The sequence below is a fragment of the Micropterus salmoides genome, unplaced genomic scaffold, assembly GCF_014851395.1.
Source record: "Micropterus salmoides isolate LMB-PRFRI ecotype aquatic unplaced genomic scaffold, ASM1485139v1 Ms_hic_scaffold_20, whole genome shotgun sequence".
In the NCBI taxonomy this organism is placed as follows: Eukaryota; Metazoa; Chordata; class Actinopteri; order Centrarchiformes; family Centrarchidae; genus Micropterus; species Micropterus salmoides.
The window spans coordinates 1,605,859-1,622,999 of NW_024041151.1; the positions used below are offsets into that span (position 1 = coordinate 1,605,859).

Sequence of the window (17,141 nt, forward strand, 5' to 3'; positions counted from 1 at the left end):
AGGGAGGTGGTCAGTGTGTTGAAGCACACCACACAAAAGTACACGCTTTTGTTGTTTTTTTATTCATTTTGTTTTCGTCTGTTGTGCATGTTATCAGAATCAGATATACTTTATTGATCCCCAGGGGAAATTCTCTTAATGTTTTTTTGTTATGTTGTTATACAGAGAATGCTGAATAAATTGTTCAAATTTAACTTGCATGACATAATTTGAGTGTCTATTATTATACACACTGGAGTCACACTTCAGTGGAGGGAGGAGACAGATGTGAGACATGTCCTTAAAGTTGTGATAGTAGCTGTGTTAACCATGTTTCAGTATTGTACAATATCTCATACACACTCAATAAATTTCACACAGTAACACTGGTAATTCATTCTTATCCTTAGCCTACATTATCACATTTCTGAGGAGAAAGAAAGTACATTTAAGTGCAAGATGCCACAAGTTTATGGTAGGACAAAGAAATTTAATTTGTAAAACCACAGTTAATAATAATAACTGCATTTTAGAGTGCTTTTTAAGTTACAAAGTGATTCGCAAACATTTATGCATATACAAGTATACATACGTCCATATACTTACTGAAATTAGAACCCACCAAATGTGGGTAAATTGTTGGCAGTAAATTGTCGGGCCATCCGCAACTTTGGCAGACAGAGGAAACAGCAACTGAAGACACAGGTAGTAAGGTTAGTGCATTGTGGGGATTGGTGCAGGCAACACACTCATACAAGGGTGTAGGTTTCATTTTTAGTGTAGACACTATTCTGGAGTCTGGGGATCCTCCTGCAAAACATTTGATCATTGAAGAGTTAATTTCCTGCATTCTGGTGAATTTTTCTGCATCAATTTATGTAAGGGAAACACAAACACAAGCAGCAGGTGACAATTCAAAATCTAAACTAACAGAATATAATGCAGTGCAGCTCTCTCTACTTCCAGTCTTGGTCAGGAAACTCTTGATTTGTTTTTTTCTGGTTTAAAAAAAAAAAGGTATAATAAAACACATGCCTTTCGTGTGAGAGACCCGGGTTCAATTCCCCACTGTGACCCATCCACCAATGTGTCCAAGACACTTAACCCCTTGTTGCTCTAGAGGTGTGCGACCTGACATGTAGCAATTGTAAGTCGCTTTGGATAAAACATCAGATAAATGCAATGCAAAATATTAAAATATAATCTAATGCAACAAGGCTCTCAGTCATTCTGTGCTGCTCTCAGATCAGTTTCTCCTGTAGAGCAACTTCTTTAATCTCTGCTGAGTCCTGATTTAGTTTCGCTCCTCTTTGTGTCTTTGTTTGGGGAAGTAACCTCTTTAAATGTGACTGTGGCTCCTTTTCTCGATGAGAAATGAATTCATATTAATTTAGTTGTAAACCCCTGGACTCTATTAGCTTCTGTATTTCAGCAGCTTCTCTGCTTATGTTCAAAACTTTCTGCACATTCAGAATCTCTCCCACAGATCTGTGTTCTCTGATAGGTCCAGACCATTACCAAATAAACACTGAATTTAATAAGATGAAGTAATTTAAAATGTTTTTAACATCACTGAAAGTCAAAACATCTGCTGCCCTACCGTGTTGTCTCCTTGCTCTCCCCCTGTGTTGTCTCCTTGCTCTCCTCTTGCTCTCCTCCTGTGTTGTCTCCTTGCTCTCTCCCTGTCGTCTCCTTGCTCTCCTCCTGTGTTGTCTCCTTGCTCTCCTCCTTTGTTGTCTCCTTGCTCTCTCCCTGTGTCGTCTCCTTGCTCTCCTCCTTTGTTGTCTCCTTGCTCTCTCCTGTGTCGTCTCCTTGCTCTCCTCCTGTGTTGTCTCCTTGCTCTCCTCCTGTGTTGTTTCCTTGCTCTCTCCCTGTTGTCTCCTTGCTCTCCTCCTGTGTTGTCTCCTTGCTCTCTCCCTGTGTCGTCTCCTTGCTCTCCTCCTGTGTTGTCTCCTTGCTCTCCTCCTTGCTCTCTCCCTGTGTTGTCTCCTTGCTCTCCTCCTGTTGTCTCCTTGCTCTCCTCCTGTGTTGTCTCCTTGCTCTCTCTCCTTGCTCTCCTCCCGTGTTGTCTCCTTGCTCTCCTCCCGTGTTGTCTCCTTGCTCTCCCCCTGTGTTGTCTCCTTGCTCTCCTCCTTGCTCTCCTCCTGTGTTGTCTCCTTGCTCTCTCCCTGTGTCGTCTCCTTGCTCTCCTCCTGTGTTGTCTCCTTGCTCTCCCCCTGTGTTGTCTCCTTGCTCTCCTCCGTGTTGTCTCCTTGCTCTCCCCTGTGTTGTCTCCTTGCTCTCCCCCTGTGTTGTCCTTGCTCTCCCCTGTGTTGTCTCCTTGCTCTTCTCTCGTGTTGTCTCCTTGCTCTCCTCGTGTTGTCTCCTTGCTCTCCTCCTGTGTTGTCTCCTTGCTCCTCCTGTGTTGTCTCCTTGCTCTCCCCCTGTGTTGTCTCCTTGCTCTCCTCTTGTGTTGTCTCCTTGCTCTCCCCTGTGTTGTCTCCTTGCTCTCCCCCTGTGTTGTCTCCTTGCTCTCCTTGTGTTGTCTCCTTGCTCTCCCCCTGTGTTGTCTCCTTGCTCTCTCTCGTGTTGTCTCCTTGCTCTCCTCTCGTGTTGTCTCCTTGCTCTCCTCCTGTGTTGTCTCCTTGCTCTCCTCCTGTGTTGTCTCCTTGCTCTCCTCCTTGCTCTCCTCCTGTGTTGTCTCCTTGCTCTCCTCTTGTGTTGTCTCCTTGCTCTCCTCCTGTGTTGTCTCCTTGCTCTCCTCCCGTGTTGTCTCCTTGCTCTCCCCCTGTGTTGTCTCCTTGCTCTCCTCCTTGCTCTCCTCCTGTGTTGTCTCCTTGCTCTCCCCCTGTTGTCTCCTTGCTCTTCTCTCGTGTTGTCTCCTTGCTCTCCTCCTGTGTTGTCTCCTTGCTCTTCTCTCGTGTTGTCTCCTTGCTCTCCTCCTGTGTTGTCTCCTTGCTCTCCTCCTTGCTCTCCCCCTGTGTTGTCTCCTTGCTCTCCTCCTGTGTTGTCTCCTTGCTCTCCCCCTGTGTTGTCTCCTTGCTCTCCTCCTGTGTTGTCTCTTTGCTCTCCTCCTGTGTTGTCTCCTTGCTCCCCCCCCTGTGTGTCTCCTTGTTCTCCTCCTGTGTTGTCTCCTTGCTCTCCTCCTGTGTTGTCTCCTTGCTCTCCTCCTGTGTTGTCTCCTTGCTCTTCTCTCGTGTTGTCTCCTTGCTCTCCTCCTGTGTTGTTTCCTTGCTCTCCCCCTGTGTTGTCTCCTTGCTCTCCCCCTGTGTTTCTCCTTGCTCTCCCCCTGTGTTGTCTCCTTACTCTCCCCCTGTGTTGTCTCCTTGCTCTTCTCTCGTGTTGTCTCCTTGCTCTCCCCCTGTGTTGTCTCCTTGCTCTCCTCCTGTGTTGTCTCCTTGCTCTCTCCCTGTGTCGTCTCCTTGCTCTCCCCTGTGTGTCTCCTTGCTCTCCTCCTGTGTTGTCTCCTTGCTCTCCACCTGTCTCTCCTCCTTGCTCTCCCCCTGTGTTGTCTCCTTACTCTCCCCCTGTGTTGTCTCCTTGCTCTTCTCTCGTGTTGTCTCCTTGCTCTCCCCCTGTGTTGTCTCCTTGCTCTCCTCCTTGCTCTCCTCCTTGCTCTCCTCCTGTGTTGTCTCCTTGCTCTCCTCCTGTGTTGTCTCCTTGCTCTCCCCCTGTGTTGTCTCCTTGCTCTCCTCCTGTGTTGTCTCCTTGCTCTCTCCCTGTGTCGTCTCCTTGCTCTCCCCTGTGTTGTCTCCTTGCTCTCCTCCTGTGTTGTCTCCTTGCTCTCCTCCTGTGTTGTCTCCTTGCTCTCCACCTGTCTCTCCTCCTTGCTCTCCTCCTGTCTCTCCTCCTTGCTCTCCCCTGTGTGTCTCCTTGCTCTCCTCCTGTCTCTCCTCCTTGCTCTCCCCCTGTGTTGTCTCCTTGCTCTCCTCCTGCTCTCCTCCTTGCTCTCCTCCTGTGTTGTCTCCTTGCTCTCCTCCTGTGTTGTCTCCTTGCTCTCCTCCTGTGTTGTCTCCTTGCTCTCCTCCTTGCTCTCCTCCTGTCTCTCCACCTGTCTCTCCTCCTTGCTCTCCTCCTGTCTCCTCCTTGCTCTCCTCCTTGCTCTCCTCCTTGCTCTCCTCCTGTGTTGTCTCCTTGCTCTCCTCCTGTGTTGTCTCCTTGCTCTCCTCCTTGCTCTCCTCCTGTCTCTCCACCTGTCTCTCCTCCTTGCTCTCCTCCTGTCTCTCCTCCTGTCTCTCCTCCTTGCTCTCCTCCTGTGTTGTCTCCTTGCTCTCCTCCTGTGTTGTCTCCTTGCTCTCCCCCTGTGTTGTCTCCTTGCTCTCCCCCTGTGTTGTCTCCTTGCTCTCCTCCTTGCTCTCCTCCTGTGTTGTCTCCTTGCGTGTTGTCTCCTTGCTCTCCTCCTGTGTTGTCTCCTTGCGTGTTGTCTCCTTGCTCTCCTCCTTGCTCTCCTCCTGTGTTGTCTCCTTGCTCCCCCCTGTGTTGTCTCCTTGCTCTCCCCCTGTGTTGTCTCCTTGCTCTTCTCTCGTGTTGTCTCCTTGCTCTCCTCCTTGCTCTCCTCCTGTGTTGTCTCCTTGCTCTCCTCCTGTGTTGTCTCCTTGCTCTTCTCTCGTGTTGTCTCCTTGCTCTCCTCCTTGCTCTCCTCTTGTGTTGTCTCCTTGCTCTCCTCCTTGCTCTCCTCCTGTTGTCTCCTTGCTCTCCTCCTGTGTCGCTCCTTGCTCTCCTCCTTGCTCTCCTCTTGTGTTGTCTCCTTGCTCTCCTCCTGTGTTGTCTCCTTGCTCTCCTCCTGTGTTGTCTCCTTGCTCTCCTCCTGTGTTGTCTCCTTGCTCTCCTCCTGTGTTGTCTCCTTGCTCTTCTCTCGTGTTGTCTCCTTGCTCTCCTCCTGTGTTGTCTCCTTGCTCTCCTCCTGTGTTGTCTCCTTGCTCTCCTCCTTGCTCTCCTCTTGTGTTGTCTCCTTGCTCTCCTCCTTGCTCTCCTCCTGTGTTGTCTCCTTGCTCTCCTCCTGTGTCGTCTCCTTGCTCTCCTCCTTGCTCTCCTCTTGTGTTGTCTCCTTGCTCTCCTCCTTTGTTGTCTCCTTGCTCTCCTCCTGTGTTGTCTCCTTGCTCTCCTCCTGTGTTGTCTCCTTGCTCTCCTCCTTGCTCTCCTCTTGTGTTGTCTCCTTGCTCTCCTCCTGTGTTGTCTCCTTGCTCTCCTCTTGTGTTGTCTCCTTGCTCTCCTCCTTGCTCTCCTCCTGTGTTGTCTCCTTGCTCTCCTCCTGTGTCGTCTCCTTGCTCTCCTCCTTGCTCTCCTCTTGTGTTGTCTCCTTGCTCTCCCTGTGTTGTCTCCTTGCTCTCCTCCTTGCTCTCCTCCTGTGTTGTCTCCTTGCTCTTCTCTCGTGTTGTCTCCTTGCTCTCCTCCTGTGTTGTCTCCTTGCTCTCCTCCTGTGTTGTCTCCTTGCTCTTCTCTCGTGTTGTCTCCTTGCTCTCCTCCTTGCTCTCCTCCTGTGTTGTCTCTTTGCTCTCCTCCTTGCTCTCCTCCTGTGTTGTCTCCTTGCTCTCCTCCTGTGTCGTCTCCTTGCTCTTCTCTCGTGTTGTCTCTTTGCTCTCCTCTTGTGTTGTCTCCTTGTTCTCCTCCTGTGTTGTCTCCTTGCTCTTCTCTCGTGTTGTCTCCTTGCTCTCCTCCTGTGTTGTCTCCTTACTCTCCTCCTGTGTTGTCTCCTTGCTCTCCCCCTGTGTTGTCTCCTTGCTCTCCTCCTGTGTTGTCTCCTTGCTCTCCTCCTGTGTTGTCTCCTTGCTCTCCCCCTGTGTTGTCTCCTTGCTCTCCTCCTGTGTTGTCTCCTTGCTCTCCTCCTGTGTTGTCTCCTTGCTCTTCTCTCGTATTGTCTCCTTGCTCTCCTCCTGTGTTGTCTCCTTGCTCTTCTCTCGTGTTGTCTCTTTGCTCTCCTCCTTGCTCTCCCCCTGTGTTGTCTCCTTGCTCTCCTCCTGTGTTGTCTCCTTGCTCTCCCCCTGTGTTGTCTCCTTGCTCTCCTCCTGTGTTGTCTCCTTGCTCTCCTCCTGTGTCGTCTCCTTGCTCTTCTCTCGTATTGTCTCCTTGCTCTCCTCCTGTCTCTCCTCCTTGCTCCTCCTTGCTCTCCACCTGTCTCTCCTCCTTGCTCTCCTCCTGTCTCTCCTCCTTGCTCTCCTCCTTGCTCTCCTCCTGTCTCTCCTCCTTGCTCTCCTCCTTGCTCTCCTCCTGTGTTGTCTCCTTGCTCTCCTCCTGTATTGTCTCCTTGCTCTCCTCCTGTATTGTCTCCTTGCTCTCCTCCTGTGTTGTCTCCTTGCTCCCCCCCTGTTGTCTCCTTGCTCTCCTCCTGTGTTGTCTCCTTGCTCTCCTCCTGTGTTGTCTCCTTGCTCCTCCTGTGTTGTCTCCTTGCTCTCCTCCTGTGTTGTCTCCTTGCTCTCCTCCTGTGTTTTTTCATACCTGTACAGAAAGTCGATAATTTTAGTTTGGAATAGATCTTCTTTCCTTGTACTACTCAGATATGTTACATTTACATTTTACATGTATTAATTTAGCTGACACTGTTATCCAAAGTGACTTACAATTGCTAATATAGTATGTAAGTATGTCAGAGGTCACACGCCTTTGGAGCAACTAGGGGTTAAGTGTCTCAGAGACACATTGGTGGATGTGTCACAGTGGGGAATTGAACACAGGGGTCTTGAACACCAAAGGCATGTGTATTTTCCACTGCTCTATCACCAACCCCACCATGTTATTTCCTATCTATTTTTAATAAAATAAAATAATTAAATATAATAGAACAAAATAACATTTTACAGGTTTGAAAAGTGTTTTGGTTCAAAGTGTTTGGTCAGAGTGTTGTCATGACACATTTTTGAATTTAAAGATGTCATTTTGTGCTTTTTGCCTTTTTCCCTCTCATTTGTTGAGTAATATATTTTTTGTGAATGTAACAGGTTTGCAACGTCAAAAAGCCCAGAGTTCCCGTCTTCCACAAAATACTCTGCTCTGAACTGCCTGAAAACAGCTCGGTTGTAGTCCAGCCGTTTCTCTTTTATCCCTGTGACAACACAGGGATAAAAACAAAATGTGCGTCATATAACGCTCGCAAAGCGGCTACTCCAACACACCCTCAAAAACACCAGTGGAAAAACACTGACCTGCAGCACACACGTCCTCTCCCTTCCAAACACTAGCTACCCTCCAGGAAGTCAGTGGACATAAAGTTGTTGATTAATAACTCACCACTCTGAAACTCTTGCTCCAGTCCATGTTGCCAAGCTGGTAAGGGGAACATGTACAGCTGAACCGAGGCTGTGTTTACCGGTTACCCTTCTCTGCTTCTGATTGGCTAGTAGTCTTTAACCAGGTACTGCTAATGTGCAACTTCCAACAAAGATCATGTAGAGACAAGATGTATCACTCCATAGCTAAAACGAAGCCTTCAACACAGGGTGAAAAGAGGAGCTGCAGCAATGTGCAGTAGGACAAAAATATGGTGTTTTTGAAAATGAAACCATGTAGACCTGTTCTGGTACAACCTCTAAATAAGATTTTGAACCTGAAAATGAGCAGAATACCACCTCTTTAAAAAGGGATTACAGCCACTCTGAAAACACAGATAATTCAAAGGGATTCACGTTGTTTCCTCCCAATTTGAGTCTTCTGGTGCTGACGTGCTGCGGTAAGCGTATTGACTCGTATTCTTGTGTGTTGGTAGCTTGTTTAGCTGCTCTCACTAAATACCAGTTAAATGTGTTAGATTTGTCATTACAGCGGCTAATTGTCCACTAAACATGTATTCTTACAGTAGTTCTGCTTAAGCACTCACAGTTCTTTCCATTGTTTACCAACTCTTTAAATCTCATAGTTGTTTACCAAAGTTTTGGTAGCCAACACTACCGTACTTTAGCTTAGCTGTTAGCGACTAGCAATGGCTTCCCTTTCTCCCTCTCCTACTCTCTCTTGCTTGGTGTGTCAGATGTTAAGTTACGTCTCTGCCTCGTTAAGCGTTAATGGTACGTGTGAAAAGTGTACTTAATTTGTAGACATGGAGGGGAGGCTCAGTGATTTAGAAGGCTTGCCACCTTCAACTAAACCTCTCTAAGACTGAACTCTTGGTCATTCCAGCCGAGCAATCTATCCACCATAACATCAAACTACAAATTGACTCCGCAACCATCACTCCAACCAAGGTGGTGAGAAACTTGGGTGTCATGATTGATGACCAGCTGTCCTTTTCAGACCATGTTGCTACTGTCTCTCGGTCGTGCCGCTTTTCTCTGTACAACATAAGGAAAATCAGGCCCTACCTCACTCAGTACGCCACCCAGCTTCTGGTACAGGCCATGGTTATCTCTCGCATCGACTATTGCAATTCCCTCCTAGCAGGCCTTCCAGCTTGTGTGGTGAAACTCTTACAAATGGTTCAAATGGCTCTGCCAAACCTTCACACAAAGCAATCCCAGTCCCGGCTATTCTCATCTGTGACACCACGATGGTGGAACGAGCTGCCGCACGCCATCAGAGCAGGGGCGTCCCTCTCTAACTTCAAGAAGCTCTTGAAAACTCATCCCTTCTGAGAACACTTCCTCTGATAACACCTCTAACTCCTAAACCTCTTACATGCACTTCCTGTGCTCTTCTTCTTCTATCCCCTACAATGATCTTGTATTGATTGCACTTTTTGTTAACTCTTCCTTCCCTAGGTATCTACCCCATTGATGTGATATGTACTGTGAGCTCTTACTAGTATTTATTGCTGCTCTTACTAGTATTTATTGCTGCTCTTACTAGTATTTATTGCTGCTCTTACTAGTATTTATTGTCAGTTGTAGATCTGTAGTTGATGCTCTGTTGATGCTTGTATGTTGTTCCTCAAATGTAAGTCGCTTTGGATAAAAGCGTCTTCCAAATGAGTAAATGTAATGTAAATGTAAGTTAAGCTCTGCATCATGATCGATCAGTCGTTAGCTACTGTAGAAAGTAGGGGTGTAACGGTACACATATTCATACCGGACCGTTTCCATACAGGACTTTTGGAACGGTGCACATGTGCAACGAATGCAGTCTTTAACTTCATATATTAGGCTTGTTTGTGTGTGGAACATAAGTAAATACCGAGTTTCCACACGGACATATTAAGTGGCACTACAGCGCTACACAAGCAACTGCTTTAGCCCAGCCTCTCGCTAACTATTGAATTAAGCATCATGGCCAGTGGAGAGAAGCCAGAGCTTTAAGAACCTCCTTTATTGTTAACGTCTTCTGTTTGGGAACTGTTAGGTTTCCAGTGAAATACAACAAGTCGATAAGACGAAAGCAGCGGGAAGACGATCGGATATGTTTCTAGCAACATGTCAAAGTTGCTATCTCACTAATGGGACACCACATTGCATTTACATTTATTCATTTTGTCACATTCTGCCGGACAGCCAGTCTTTGTGTTGCACTTTTTAGTTAGTATTTTCCTTATAGTATGTTGGGTTTTGGGGGTCTGCTGGGTCCATATTTGGTCGGGTCATTCTGTCACGGTTTGGTATGGTGAAGCAGGTAGTAGGTTGGAGGACCCAAATGTAGGACACGAAAGCCAGCAGGAACAGTTCAGAAGGGTTTTAATACACAAACAAAAGACGAGCACACTTACAAACAGAGTGGCTGATTGACTGAGTCCAAAAACAAAGGCTGTCCAACAGAAATCCAAAAGGGTGAAAACCAGAATCCAAAAATGAGCAGGGTTAACAGGGAGACACGGCGAGTAGGGCTGAAGACACGAGAACAAACTGCTACACAGGGTGACAACATACAATGACCCGACAAAGACAAGACAGAAACACAAGGTATATATACACAGGGACTAATGAGCAGGGCGGGAGCAACACAGGTGACAGACATGAGACTAATGAGGCACAGGCAGGCAGAGAGACAGCAGGAAAACAGAGACAGACATGACAAGGGTTACTGAACACTAGACGATAGACAAGACAGACCCCCAAAACCCAACATACTATAAGGAAAATACTAACTAAAAGTGCAACACAAAGAATGGCTGACCGGCAGAGTGTGACACATTTAGCTGACACTTTATCCAAAGCGACTTACAATTGCTATACATGTCAGAGTTCGCACACCTCTGGAGCAACTAGGGGTTAAGTGTCTTGCTCAGGAATGGGGGAATTGAACCCAGGACTCCCACACCAAAGGCAAGCATCTTATCTATGCGCCGCCACCACTAACCTCCCCACGTGAAGGAGAACGTCAGTGCAACAAGGGAAAAAAACAGTGCAAACGCCTTTCAGCCTTTAAACAGACTTTGGAAATTTATTATTTTTTTTTCTGAACAGGCCTTCAAGCTGGCGTTGATAATGCTCATAGACGGAATAAAAGAATAAGAAGAATGCTGCACTGTAATACATATTATGTATTATTTTTTATTAGCTATATGTCGTATTGTTTTGAGAATATTTATGTTAGTGGTTTGCAGCAGTATTTTATTTCTGATTCTTTTTTATTTTATATAATTTATTTATTATGTGTAATTTGGAAGTTTGTTTAAAAAATTATAAACTAATTTGGAAGTTTACAAAAGTTCATAATAAATCAACAGCAATTTAATGTTTCACTTACTACAGAAAATAAACCGAATCGTGACGTCAAAACCGAGGTACATACCGAACTGAGATTTTTGTGTACTGTTACACCCCTAGTAGATAGCCACCCCCGAGTACTCAGTGCGGACCGACCTGAGTTAGCCTCTGGTAGCCGTCCTCCAGCATCCCCTGAGCAGCCAGGAAAGGGTGGCTGGGTGACTGTCTGAAGGAGGAATAGTCGTAAGCTTTCTAACAGATTTTCCCCACTCAGCGACACATCCGCTGAGGAATCAACTCTGATTATTGGCAGCTCCATTTGGGCAAAGTGGGCGACATCAAGTCTTATTTGAAACTGCTGACTAAGGATAAAGCCTAACACACTTCTCTGTGCAAAAGAATAGGATAACTAAATGTGGAGTCAAACATCAGATCTCTCTCTTCTAACGGTGTACTGTGTGTAGAGCAGACAAACCCGGACTCCCTTGTTATTGTTCTCTGTGACTTTAACAGGGGAAATCTCAGCTAAGAACTCCCCAAATACAGAAGGGAACACTTTGGATCACTGCTACACTACAGTTGGCAGTACCTATCATCTACAACACCAGATCTCTGCAAACGACGACACTTCTGTCTGGAGGGGGTTCAGACAGATCACAAACTATAAACTCCCACCCCATAAACGATTCTCGCCTGGCAAATGAGTTGAACCATCCCCCATGACCCCTCTGCTCAGCTCCAGCACCTTTCCACCATCTCCTCCCCCTCCACTGAGTTGGCCAGTCCCACCCCTCCACCCTCTCTCCATCTCAAAGAGAGATGTCAACAGACTGTTCAGGACGAAGAAACCTCACTAAGCAGCTGGGCCGGACTCTGTCTCCCCATCCACCTTGAAGCACTGTGCTGATCAGCTGTCTCCAGTGTTCACAGACATTTTTAACGCCTCACTGGAGACATGCCATGTGCCAGCCTGCTTCAAAGCCTCCTCCATCATCCCTGTCCCCAAGAAACCAAGGACCACTGGACTAAACGACTACAGAACTGTCGCCCTGACATCTGTGGTTATGAAGTCCTTTGAGCGCCTTGTGTTGTCCCACCTTAAATCAATCACAGACCCACTCCTGGACCCTGGACGTTGTTCGTCTGCACATGATCCATGAACTACAGAAACTTCATACACGTAGGTGAAGCTTTGGCGCGGGCCTGCTCTGTAGGGGTTGCTACCGAGCCATTTTGCCATGCCCATGTGCAAGATTCATTCGCCTGACATGTATGCAAAGTTTTGTGAGTTTCAAGCACTTTTTAGGCCTAGAGCTGGACGATATGGCCATACATGTTGTCACAATAAAAAGTTTAATATCTTTATATCGAGTTTAAAGGCTGATTTTTGCTCCAGAGTGAAAGTTGAAGAAACCTGATGGTGAATTGTGGTTTAAACTCTTCATTGTGGTCAACACTTGATGCCAAACAGTGGATCACCCATTAATCTGAGGTAGAAAATTCAAAACAATTATGATAAAATCTTTGTTAACAAATATGCATGAGCAAAATTAAGTAAAAGCTTTTTTTCAGTCCTTTTTCCTTGACAAAATAACCATCTTAATAAAAACATTTATTGAATATTTGCTGATAATTTTTTATATTGTTATTGAAAAAATATTTATTGCGATAATTGTTATTGTTTTATTATTATTATTGTATTATTGCCCTATTTAGACTCCCAAAAAGGAGATTAATTGAAAATGCTTCGTGGCTGTTAACAGTCATGCTCAATAGCAACTTCATTAGGTGCAGGTGTAAAATATACTGCAGTCCAAAACAACAGCTCAGCTATAAATTCTACGTTTACAAAGACAATATTGTTCAGTTTTGTATGACTGTCAGAGAGCCATACATGTAAATATATGATTATTAATTTTGTAGTCTGCTGAAATGTACTGGACTACGTGATACTGACAGATGAGAATGATGTTCACTTACTTCTTTGCTTCTTTAGCTGCTGTTAGTTTGTACCGCAGTCCTGCTCTGGTTCCTTCATCCTCTCGACTCTTCATCTCCTCCAGTTTCTGGACCTTCTCTGCGTCTCCTTTCTCCTTCATCTTCTCAATCAGGAAGTCCAAGTGGACATGAGTGGACAGTGAATCAACATTCAGGGCGATCTGATCCAGTCTGACAACATGTTGGAAGGACTTTTCCAACATCTGATCTTTTTCTTTCTGAAGTTTTTCCATTTGCTTTTTAAAATCTCCAAAAGGCTTGATGACACCTCACATCCTGCTTTACCTCTTTCATACTTCTCTTTCACATCTTGCAGGGTCTTCTGAACTTTCCTTGTCTTGGTCACATAGATCCAGTTTTCTTTCACATGATCTGATACAGGACACTTCCTGGTACATGAAGTGCAGCGGCCATCTTTCATGACCTCACAGTGTTCAGGATACCAGGCCAGTGTGCATCCAGGATAGTGACAGTTCTCCTCACAGACTTTACAGCAGGTAGCTCCTTCATAAAACAACCCCCGCATTCCACCTCTGATCCTTTCTTTTTCTTTGTAGACCTCGTCCTCTTCTTCACTGAACTCTTCATTTCTCTTCATCTCTTCTTCATGTTTCTTCAGAGCTTCCTGAGTCTGTTGGTTTTCTCTCTGTTTCTGTTCAGTGAACTCAACTCTCTCTTTCAGGTTTTGGATGCAGGCTGTCAGTCTGATTCGTGTCTTCAACACTTCAACAGTTGTCATCAGATGTTGAGGCCCAGATTTTTCCATAAAGGCTGTAAATTCATTCATTCCTCTCGTTGATGTTTCCCATGCAGTCTCTAAAACAGACTTGTTTCCCTGTGTTCTCTCTGTGTTTTGGCGGTTATTAAACAGGAAGTAAACAGGCTGATTCTTGGCGCACTTTATTTTTGCAGCCTCAAGAGCTTTCAGAGCATTTTCAGGTGTCAGACCATTTGAGAATGTGATGAGAGCAACAATGTTCTTCTCCATGTCTTTTCCAAACAGAGACACCACTGAATCAAAGATGTACCTCAGTCGGTCATCCAGTCGATTCTCAGTTGCTTTCAGCACCAGACCCACTGCATTAATCTCATGAAGTTCTCCTGAGCGGAACAAGTCTAATAATCTCTTACTGATGATGTCATCATGTTGGATCCCTCTGGTGTCTCCGTATCCAGGAGTATCGATGATGGTCAGAGAGTAGGGCAGAGTTTCACCTTCAAAACCAAAGATCTGGTACACCATCACATCTGATGTCTGACTTTCTTGTTCTAGTCTCTCCTTCTCGTCCTCTACGATCTGAAACCAGACATCATCCTCCCACTTCACTCCCATGGCGTAGTTGACCAGAGCGTTGACCAGAGTAGATTTTCCTGCTCCTGTTTCACCCACAAGCAAGATGGTTTTGTTTATCTTGTTCACATTTCTTTCACCGAGAGTCATTCTTCTTAGAGATCCAATATTCTCTATCTTTGGTGTCAGCTGGTAGACAGCAGGAGGTCCTGATGGGATCAGAACACTTCTGGAAATGATGTCATCATATGATGATTTTTTCTGTAGAAGAAGTAGATAATTTACACATTTAATTTCAGTGTTGGGCAAGTTACTTACAAAATCTAATACATTATAGATTACTAGTTACTGTCATTTGAGAGTAATTAGTTATATTACAATATTACTGTCACTGAATTGTAATGCTTTACACTACTTTTGCATTACTCTTGAGTCACTTTCACTGATATTTAATGGGTGCATTATTCTGATAGTAAGATGTGCTGCATAGGTGTGTTCTAGTGATGTGCAGACCACAGTTAGGCTATATCTGCGGATCGGCTGGGTCTTTGTCTTAACCTTCTTATTTGGGGGGGGGCTAAATAGCATGAATCTTCTCCCCATGAAGAAAGACGCTATGTGCATTTACACACGAAGTCCACCGGCATAACGTCACTGATTAGTTGAATCTCCTGACACTCAGACAGGATCGATCAGAATGAACTGACAGCAGCCTCTCTGATCATGAAAGTAATTTGTTAAAGCACAAACACACAGCCTATAGAAATCTAAATACCCATGATCCATCAGGAGAGCTACCGTCTTGTTAGGAGGAGCGGATCTCCCCCGTATTTTGCATCCTGCCTACAATCTCAACCATCGGATTCCTGCTGCAGGAAATATCGTTACTCTTACTAATGGATTTGTTTTTCTGCTGCCAAACAAAACACCCCTTAATTTCGGGTTAAAATGCGTTGCAATGCACATTAACGAGATTGTAATGGGTATAATATTACCGATTTTCTTTTAGTGACGCATTCATACAGTATTCCTATGTTACAGAAAAAAGCAATACATTACTTTAATTGCGTTACTTTTGTGACACGTTACTCCCAACACACTTTCATATATACATTTTTCCTGTCCCTACCTGTACACCTCAAGTGTAAGTTTTTTCTAACAAATATAAAAAAATAAATCGAATTAGTCATAAAAAGTCTAAATTTAATTAGAAACGTTTAGTTCTCCCATTTAGCATTAAATAACCATTAACATGTAATAAATGGTTTATACCAAATTACAATTGCAAAATTTACTAAGTTACTAAGTGCTTTAACAAGTGGTCAGGGTATTTTAATGGCTTTGGTTATTTAAATTGGTATATTGTCAATCTTTTGAAATGCAACCATTGCTTACATGGATATCAGAGTTTCCTTAAAATAGTTGATAGCTCTATATATTTGACTAACTTAACAGTGGGCAGGACCTCAAATAAAATATATTTACAAACAAAACAGTGGTGTGCCAGGAAGGCAACGCTTCACCTAATATGAATATGCTTGAGTTGAAAATATTCAACTCAAGCATATTCCTTCGTATGTTTAACAAATCTGCATCATATTGTAGTTATTTCGGCATCAGTTTGATCCGTTTATTGCAATTAAATCACAGCAAAATGTTTACTTCATACAGCTGTAGTAATGGCGAGTTGTGTTTATTCGTGTTATTGTGTTGTGTATGAACACTCCAGCGATGTCCAGTGATAAAACCCCCATGTTGTGTGGATTAAATTTGTGTTTGGTTAAGTTAAAGGTTCAGTGTGTAATATTATTATTTATTGACATAAATGCAATATAATATCCATAATTATGTTTTCAGTATTGTGTAAAGACCTTGCATAATGCACCATTATGTTTTTATTCCCTTAAAATGAAACATTTATATCTACATAACTGCGGGCACCCCCTTCTATGGAGGTCGCCGTATTTTGTCATGTCATGTTTCCGCCAAAAGGTTTGTTCAAAAACGTGTCTAAATGCATGGCCTCAGATCTACTACAAATTGTCAACATGTCTCTCCTCTCAGTTTTTTTCCCACAGGCCCTGAAAACTGCACTCTTAAAAAAGAGCAATCTAGACCAGGAGTGCCCAACCAGGACCGTGGACTGATCCGAGGAGGGTGTAGAAAAATATTTAAAAAATAAACGTTTTTGTGTGTATGTGTGTGTGTGTTATATTTTGTAATAAATGTACACTACAGCCTATATCATGAGTCCTTGCCAACACGTCCACAAAAAAGTACTTAAAAAAACAGAAAAAGAAAAAGTAGGTCACATTTAACCTACGGTCGCACGTGACATGCATGACAGGACGTTGACAGCTGTCAACAGTAGCTAGAAGCTAGCGAAAAGCGGTTACACGCTCCTAAACGTTAACATGGCTGAGGGGAAACGAGCCAAGACCTACCATTTTCACCCTGAATGGGAGGAAGATAATTTTTTTGTTTATTCTTATTCAAAGCCTGTTTGTTTGATCTGCAATGCAATGGTGACGTTGGCAAAGATAGGAAATCTGGAGCGGCATTGTAAAACAGTACAAGGGAGAGATGAGTTTTCATCCTTGGCGGTGATTCTGGTGGCCCCGGAGCACACCTTGTTTCCCTGTCTCCAGTGGGATTTTTTCCTCCTCCCCATGGGTCAGTGGAGGACGCCACATCCCACCTCCTCTGCCCGGTGTGAGCGCTGTCCTGCTATGTGGCGCGCAAGGCTGCCTGGCAGCATCTGTTTGTTCACTACAGAGAGCGGTCCAAGGGACTTCCCCTGTCGGCGCAGCGCCTGTCTCACTGGCTGTGCAATGCCATTTCCCAGGCTTACGTGTCTGCCAGGGAGTCTCCCCCGGATGGCATCAGAGCGCACTCCACGAGAGGCGTCTTCCCCTCAGTGGCGTTGCATGGTGGGATGAACGACATCTACACGGCGGCCTCCTGGTCGTCCCCATGCTCTTTCGTCCGCTTCTGCCTGCAGGCTATCTCCCGTCTCTCTCTGACTCACTCAGTAGAGTGTTTTGGCTGAGTGATTCTCCTTGTGAGTGTGCGGTGCACCCTCTCCCACTGGACGGTGTAGGGGGGCGGCCGCCGCTTACGTGGCCCTGCCTTGTGCGCAGCTGATGTGGTTGCTGTCGTGCCTGTACAGCTGCGGGGCCCCATGCCCAGTTTCCCGACTTACGCATCGGTCAGCCCTCTGCCTCCCATTCCACGCCATCGGTGCTCATGCGCACGCCGACACCAATGCAGTGGTTGGTGGGTGACTGTGTGGCTCATTATGGCTCTGGGCAGGTGAGTTGTGCTTGGTG

At 45.3% G+C, this 17,141-nt stretch overlaps 1 protein-coding gene across 1 annotated transcript; it reads right to left on the reverse strand.

The window, feature by feature from the left end:
* Positions 1–6,335: 6,335 nt before the first annotated feature.
* On the reverse strand, positions 6,336–16,758 carry LOC119914949. The gene is made up of 4 exons (XM_038734496.1): positions 16,664–16,758; positions 16,257–16,266; positions 12,504–14,073; positions 6,336–6,393 (listed from the first exon to the last, which is right to left on the reverse strand). The coding sequence occupies exons 1-3, from the start codon at positions 16,756–16,758 to the stop codon at positions 12,673–12,675; spliced, it is 1,506 nt and encodes a 501-aa protein (XP_038590424.1). The 3' UTR covers positions 6,336–6,393; positions 12,504–12,672.
* Positions 16,759–17,141: the final 383 nt, after the last annotated feature.

Bases quoted from the DNA above. Each gene is read 5' to 3' on its own strand.
- LOC119914949 (XM_038734496.1), bottom strand. From the start codon at position 16,758: ATGTCGTTCATCCCACCATGCAACGCCACTGAGGGGAAGACGCCTCTC.